The sequence below is a fragment of the Solanum lycopersicum genome, chromosome 8 (genome assembly GCF_036512215.1).
Source record: "Solanum lycopersicum chromosome 8, SLM_r2.1".
Classification (NCBI taxonomy): Eukaryota; Viridiplantae; Streptophyta; class Magnoliopsida; order Solanales; family Solanaceae; genus Solanum; species Solanum lycopersicum.
The window spans coordinates 63,856,307-63,864,540 of NC_090807.1; the positions used below are offsets into that span (position 1 = coordinate 63,856,307).

Genomic DNA, 8,234 nt, shown 5'->3' on the forward strand with positions numbered 1-8,234 from the left:
ATTATAGCAGTCATCAAATGATATTACTATAAAGAGATTGATTTTGTTCAATGTGTGTAAAATTACACAAAATGGGCTTTGAAAGCATATAATGTACGTAAATTTTATTACTATTCGAGTTTTGAAAACGTAGAATGTATTTAGATCTTATCACTACCTCGGGGAGGACAGGAGGAGGTAAAGAGACTGATTAAATTTCTAGATGGGTACATAAAAATGTTGAAAGGTTGCTCAAGTGACAAAAACGAAAGTATGGGTAGCAAAAGCAATACATTTTTAAACTGTAGGGGCTAAACTCAAATTTAAGATTTGGCTAAACCCCAATTGTTGCAAATATTTTCATATATATATATGATCACTTTGAATTTTTCCAACAAACTCCACAGCTACCTTCGCGCCACCATCATCCACGCCATGATCGCCACCGCATAAGGCGGAACCCTAGATTTCTAAATATGGTCCAATTTCACGAGCATATAATCACAGAGCTTCTAGAAGATACCAATGGTGGTTTAGTGGTTACGTCCTCAGGCCTCGGTCTTCATAAGCTCATATCCTCCCTTTTCATTCTTCACCACCACTCTCAAGGCTGTTTACTTGTCCTCTCCGCCACTCCTCCTCAGAAAAGCTCAATCTTACGAAATTACGAAAATGACATTCAATCTCTAATCTCGGGTGAAGTTCCGAATTTACCATCGGAGATCACTTTCGACTTGCCGGCGAACCAGCGGCTGGCACTGTACACTTCCGGAGGGATTTTATTCATCACTACCCGGATTCTTATTGTTGACCTGTTGACTCATCGTCTCCCGACGACTGCTGTTGCCGGACTTGTTATTCTCAATGCTCATTCGCTTTCGGATACGTCAACAGAAGCGTTTATTGTACGTATTTTGCGGTCAACGAATCGTTCTCTTTATGTTCGTGCATTTTCCGATCGTCCTCATTCTATGGTTTCTGGTTTTGCTAAAGCTGAGAGAACGCTTAAATGCCTTTTCCTTAGAAAGCTTCATCTTTGGCCTCGATTCCAGGTAATTCCTACATAACTCAATTATAAAAATATATAGGTGTTTGGTATGAAGGGTAATGAACCAATAACTTCATGGTTGTCCAGTAGTTATTTTAAATTATTCTAACCTCTTTTTTCCAGTTTAGTTGGACTATTTGAAGGGCCAGTCTATGAGCTGGGGGAGTGGGGAAAAAAAATCTGAACTTGGTGTAAAATGGTTTGTTCTTGCTGTTTCAGGTTTATGTATCACAGGATTTAGAGAGGGATCCACCAGAGGTTGTGGATATAAGGGTACCGATGTCAACATATATGATTGGGATTCAGAAAGCAGTGATTGAGGTGATGGATGCATGTTTGAAGGAAATGAGAAAGACTAATAAGGTTGATGTAGAAGACTTGACAGTGGAGAACGGTTTGTTTAAGTCGTTCGATGAGATAGTGAAAAGGCAGCTAGATCCCATCTGGCATACCTTAGGGAAGAGAACGAAGCAGCTTGTATCGGACTTGAAGACATTAAGGAAGCTGTTGGATTACCTTGTTAGGTATGGAAATTGGTGTTTTCTTTCACCATGCTTTTCTTTTACTCACTGTCTTGTTGGCATTAGATGTCTGTGAGATATTAATTGTCTATCTATAAGAAAGCTAGTTGATGGCACTAAATTTATTGAGCAAGAGGGTTTTTAATTGTTTGTTCTTTTATGTGACATTGTCTTTGTTGTTCATTGGTAAAGATGATATTATTTGATATTTGGTATTTATACTCTTGATTATTTCTGCATCTGGTTACGGCTCATGCAATATTCTTACTCTGTTGATTCGAAGTGCATATTTGGCGGGTGTCAATTAGATAAAAATCCCAGCGCGCAATCATGTGTCATTAGAAGTATGAAAAGATCAAGTTTTTAATTTGGAATACTACCACAAATATAAACAATTGTATGACTCGTATGTTTTACTGGTTTTTAGACAGTTTTTCTGCTCAAATAGGTGAAAGTATCAAATGGTAATCTCTTGCCTAAAATAAGTTGCCCACCTCTCTTTTTTAGGTTGTCTTAAAATCTTGTCCACTTTCATTTAATGGAATGTATTAGTGCGTTTCCAGGACTACAATAAGTTTTCTTAGACCCACTTTCACTCTTCTTAATAGAAGTTTATTCCATATTCTGGATGGAGGATATAATAGGATGGATCTGCTTGGTCGCTAGTCTGAATCAGATGTTTATCCTAGTGTAGGAGGAGGGTACTGGTGCTGTCTCTGAGGTCTGCTTCAGTTTCTTTTTTGCTTATGGTTCTTGTAGTTGTAGTATAACTTGATCTAATTTTTATATGAGTAGGTATGATGCTGTAACTTACTTGAAGTATCTAGACTCACTTAGAGCATCAGAGAGTTTCCGGTCCGTCTGGATATTTGCAGAGTCCAGTTACAAGATCTTTGAGTATGCTAAAAAACGAGTTTATCATTTTGGGAGGACAGATAGTGGAAAACTGGGCCTGAGCAAGACTGTATCAACCAAGAAGAGAAAGCTTAATGACAACAAGAAGGATGAAGGTGTGTATTAGCAGTGCTGGCACTTTCTTTGCCAATTGGTTTCTTAGTTTATTTACTTGATTAATGATAGACTAATTTAAATAACTTGAAAGCGAGGTAATCATACCAATCTCAAAATGAAGTTAACCCTGTGCCAAATTCCTCACTTTCTACCCCCCCCCCCAAAAAAAAAAAAAAAGGGCAAAAGGAAGCACTTATGAAGTTGTACAGTTGTGGAATTTGAAAAAGGACATATTCAGTCAAAATAGGTTGTGTAAACTTTTTAATCTGAATTTTCCTGTTGATCATTCAATAGTAGCACAACAGTGTAGAGCTGTAAAGCATGACATAGTTCCTCTTGTTTTTGTATGTCTCATAGATCAGTCAACAAGTACAGAGACCATGGTTGTTTTGGAGGAAGTCTTGGAGGAACCACCAAAGTGGAAGGTCTTACTTGTGAGTGAGTGACTTCCATTTTCTCAATTGTTAATGTAACCTTCGGCAGTTGAAGAATCATCTTTCAGTACTATATAACATTCACGTTGACTTATTAATACTATTGGTTTCAATTTGGGTTGCTGGCTTCTGCCCAAGCAAATAAATTTATTGCTTTCTTGGGTTTTAATCCTAGATAATTTTTGTTAACTAGGATTTTATGGGCTTGATTGGTTTCACAGGATGTCCTAATGGAAATACAAGAGGAAAGAGATAAACAGGCATCTTCTGGAGAAGAGAAGGATCATCTGGGTGATGGGGATGATAATGGGATTGTTTTAGTTGCTTGCAAAGATGAATACTCATGCATGCAACTCGAAGATTGCATTACAAATGGCTCACAAAAGGTTTTTCTTATTTTTTATCTTTACCAAGCTGCACTCCTATTTTCTTCATTTGCTCAGTTTATCTTCCTTTTTGGGCTATATTTATTTATTTATACATTTTAAGGGATAAGGGAAGTATATCTGCTTCAGTACACGAAAAAGAATGGACTACAAAATTATACTAAAGGGTTATTTGAACCAATCTAATCTTTTCTTTATTGTAAGTTGTAACACAAAAAATGGATATATATTGATCATGTTTTACTGTGCTATGCACAATTGGTATCTTAATACATTTTGTACATTGGATAGGTCATGTGTGAAGAGTGGGAAAAGTATCTGTTGAGCAAGGTACAGCTGCAAGCATTGCCAAAACGCAATGCCAAGAAAGCTAAAGAGCCTAAAGGGTTTGGGGTACTTGATGGTGTTGTTGCATCATCACCTGGAAAGAAAGCAGAAGTTAGTAGCATAAGCAAGCAGGAGCATGATGCACTGCTGGCAGCTGCATCGGAAGTTAGCAAAAGAATCAACAAGGATATTGTTGGTGAAGATGATAATCAGAAACATGTGGATGTTGGAGGTTCTGTAAATAGAAAGGGTAAAGGGAAGAAAAAGAAAGGGTCAGCTGGTGAAAACTGCAACAATGATGTGGCACCTGAAGGTAAATCTGATATTTTTTCCTCTTACAACAGATAAAAACAAATGAATTAAAGCTTGCGTTCCTGGTATTTTCCCAGATGATGCAATGGAAGGCGGATGTTTGAATGAAGTGTTTCTTCGAAAGCACGATCTAGGTCTGGATGCTGAGTCTTCAAGAGAAACTAAGAAGCTCCCACCAGTTGTTTTCTATGCCTTGGAGAGTGATAAAAAAATTCTTGATATTTTGAAGCCCTCCATCATTATTGCTTACCATCCTGATATTGCATTTGTGAGAGAGGTTGAAATGTATAAAGCTGAGAACCCTTCACGAAAGGTTAAGGTGTACTTTCTCTTCTATGAAGAGTCTACTGAGGTGCAAAAGTTTGAGGCTAGTGTGCGTAGAGAAAATGGAGCATTTGAGTCCCTTATAAGACAGAAATCACTGATGATGATCCCAGTAGATCAGGTTAGCTCTTTTCTACTTGTAAAGATCCACTCATCACAGTATGCTACATTGCTACTATTAGTTTAGCATTTTATGCCTGTCTTAAGAAATCTCAATTTGCACTGTCTAGCGGGGTTGGGGTTGGGGTGGGGTGTAGTCTCATCACTCATGCTTGAGCTTTGACAAGTTCTAATTTGTTTGGTTTTCGTCTTCCCATTTCAGTACATTTTTTTGTTCTTGTTTCACTGACTATGCATGACATAGTAACAATGTCATTATTTGGTTGCTGGTTAACTTCGTCGTCTGTTTGGCCGAGCTTCTGAAATCTGCTTATTTTGAAGTGTTTTTTTTGTCAGAATTGCTTTTCAATTAAATAATTTTCGGGAATTGCAGTTTGTGCTTCTCGAAAGTATTTTTGGCAATATTAGAGCATCATTTTGTGCTTCACCAAGATTCTGAAGCATTTTTATGGAGAAAAGATAACTTTTTTCAACTTCTGATCAATAACTTAGCTACTACTCAAAAACAATTTTCCCCCTAAAAGCTTGGTCAAACACCTCAGCGGTCTAAAATAAGCACTTTTGGTTTCCCAAAAGCTTTGCCAAACAAACTATTCAAGATAGTTTTTCATTTATACGTTATCAAAAAAAGAAGAAGATAGTTTTTCATTTATAACTGAAAGATATTTATTCATACAGATTTTGAGGGTGCAATATGATATGGTAAAGTAAAGAAAAAAAAAGAAGAAGATAGTTTTTCATTTATAACTGAGAGATATTTATTCATACAGATTTTGAGGGTGCAATATGATATGGTAAAGTAAAGAAAAAAAAAGATAGTTTTTCATTTATAACTGAAAGATATTTATTAATACAGATTTTGAGGGTGCAATATGATATGGTAAAGTAAAGAAGCATTATTTGTACATGTAAGAGTGATCTGCCTATGATGTGGAACCTTGCACAAAAATTTAAAGAATCTTAAGAATTAGATACTCAATGTGCATTAATGTTTCATCAGTGAGTAACTTGAATCTCGAGTCCATAGTTGATTTTCAGGTGTAGAATGAAAATTCCCTTTAATCTGCAACCAAATCTAAAATGAAAGTAGTTGTTCAGTAGCTGCATAAATGCAGTTCTGTAATCTGAGCTCTTTTCTTCCCGATTTTGGTAATTGTATCCACAAATTTGCATTCCTTTGGGAGAACCCAACTTTTGTACTAATAATTGCTCCTCTTTTGGGATTTAATTGTGGATAATTATCAGGATGGACGTTGTCTGGGACTGGATTCCTCCAATGAGCCTCAGTCTGTTATATCTCAAAATCATGTAACTAGAAAAGCTGGTGGAAGAAGAGAAGCAGAAAAGGAAATGCAAGTACGTTATTCCAAGTTTTGTTCTGTTGATAATTACATAGTTGCACGATGTCATCCCAACAAAGACTTTCTTTTTAACCAGGTCATTGTTGATATGAGAGAGTTCATGAGTACTCTTCCTAATGTGCTTCACCAGAAAGGCATGCGCATTATACCAGTGACCTTGGAAGTTGGTGATTACATACTTTCCCCATTGATATGTGTAGAAAGGAAGAGTATCTCTGATCTATTTGGCAGTTTTGCATCCGGCCGACTTTACCACCAGGTGGAAATGATGTCACGTTATTACCGGATTCCTGTTCTTCTTATTGAGTTTTCACAGGATAAAAGCTTTTCATTTCAGGTAATTGTGCTGCGTGTATTCTGCTTTGGGTTTATCTGTGTTTTAATAGTTGTTTTTCTTGATAAGTTCCCGTTTCCTTTGTAGTCTGCTAGTGAAATTGGTGATGATGTAACCCCAAATAGCATTATCTCAAAGCTTTCCTTGCTTGTTCTCCATTTTCCTCGGCTTCGCATTATCTGGTCTCGTAGTCTGCATGCAACAGCTGAAATATTTGCTTCTCTTAAATCAAACCAAGATGAACCCGATGAGGTCAAGGCCATTAGAGTTGGTGTACCATCAGAAGAGGGTGTTGTTGAAAATGATGTTAGGTTAGTTCTAAAATTATATTCTGCTTGCTACAGGTTGAAAAATCTATAATTTTATCCTGATGTTTAGCAGCTTGATAACATTCATCTTTTCACTTTTTCGTAGAGCTGAAAATTACAATACATCTGCAGTAGAGATGTTAAGACGGCTGCCAGGCGTGACAGATTCCAACTACAGGGCAATAATGGATGGTTGTAAAAGCTTAGCGGAACTTGCCATGCTTCCAATGGAGAGATTAGCAGAACTGATGGGTGGTCAGAAGGCTGCGAAAATGTTAAGGGAATTCCTCGATGCAAAATACCCAACCTTGCTGTAGCTCCCCTTCCCATTGGATTACTTAATGCCATTGTTCTAGGAAAAGACCTAGCTATACTGTTGTATCATCATCGGCACGTCCTTGGATCTTACCTGCTGAGAGGAGATGGGAAAAAGTGCTTATGGCCATCAATTTCCATCATGTAGTTCTTAGGTTACATGATCTTTATTGCTTTGTTCATTTATTTATTAGAAGTTATTAGCTGTCACTGCAATTGTGAGCTTTGCAATTTTAAAGAGACTTTATTCTTTCTGAAAGATTTGTTCAATGTGCAGTGGGATCAAAAGGTGTGAAGCCAAGATGTGTCTTATGTTATTGGTTTGTCTGCTTGTGCTATCTTTGATAATCTTTTCAATATGATTTTTACTCAATCTGCATTCATTTAGAAGTTTATATCTCCTAAAATCACATGAAATAAAGAAGTCAATGGAGCAAAAAGTATGACTCAATGGAAGAAAAATTTCCATAGGTGAAGATTAGTTTTGAGTGTTTTCTTGGATAGTTATAGCACTGCTTAGGTTTTGTGTCAAAAATGAGAAGATTCTTTTGTTTTTTAAGGGGGATTCTCAGGAAAATCTTGTTGATGTTTGGTGGAATATCGATAAAAAGAAAATACTAAAGGTGGATTTAGAAAGAGTGAGGTGTTCACCCGAGTTTGCGCTAATATAGAAAATTATGTTGATGTTTGGTGGAATCATATCATTCATGGGTAGATCTAGAAAGGAGTGAGGTGTTCGCCCAGTCTTGTTGAAAAAAAAAATACTACACTAAAGCGAACCTAGAAAGGAGTGTGAGGTGTTCACCCGAGTCCGCATTAATACCCAAAAAAAATGACAACAAAAAAGGAGGAACCCAATGAATCTAGAAAGGAGCGACGTGTTCACCCGAGTCCGCGCTAATACCCAAAAAAGAAAAAAGACGAATGAGGCGTTCACCCGAATCGGCGTTAATACCCAAAAATAAAAAAATACGAATGAGGTGTTCACCTGAGTCTGCGTTAATATCCAAAAAAGAATGAACAACAAAAAGGAGGAACCCGTATGGATCGGGGGATTGAACCCGACGTGAATCGAACACGCAACCTTCTGATCTGGAGTCAGACGCGCTACCATTGCGCCACGGATCCGAGATATTAAATTATGAACATATAATTATTAAGTAATAAATTTAAAATATGATCATGATATTCCTCTCTTTTTTTATTTTTTCAATTTTTCCCTATTAGAATTATGATTGGATACCATGATCATAAAAATATCCGATTTATTAACGTGACGTGTTATGATATTTTAATATCTTGTTTATGAACAATTTTTTGATCTATACAAGTTATAGCATTCCCTACATATACAAGCTAAATTAATAGGATACTACGTAAAATTAACATACATCAATCATCACGATAAAACTATGGAGCATCAAACAGAGTTAATTAAACATTAACATGCTAAA

At 36.7% G+C, this 8,234-nt stretch overlaps 1 protein-coding gene and 1 non-coding gene across 2 annotated transcripts; one reads left to right on the top strand and one right to left on the bottom strand.

Annotated features, from left to right (window-relative positions):
- The first annotated feature begins 361 nt into the window (after positions 1-361).
- Positions 362-7,039, top strand: LOC101249845 (DNA repair endonuclease UVH1). The gene is made up of 11 exons (XM_010327226.3): positions 362-1,031; positions 1,247-1,551; positions 2,344-2,558; positions 2,917-2,993; positions 3,215-3,379; positions 3,671-4,019; positions 4,096-4,463; positions 5,708-5,818; positions 5,900-6,160; positions 6,245-6,468; positions 6,572-7,039. Exons 1-11 carry the CDS (start codon positions 456-458, stop codon positions 6,780-6,782), a joined length of 2,862 nt encoding a protein of 953 aa, XP_010325528.2. The 5' UTR covers positions 362-455; the 3' UTR covers positions 6,783-7,039.
- A 797-nt stretch (positions 7,040-7,836) lies between these two features.
- TRNAW-CCA (transfer RNA tryptophan (anticodon CCA)) lies at positions 7,837-7,908 on the bottom strand. Its single transcript has one exon. It is a non-coding gene; the product is annotated as a tRNA-Trp (tRNA).
- Positions 7,909-8,234: the final 326 nt, after the last annotated feature.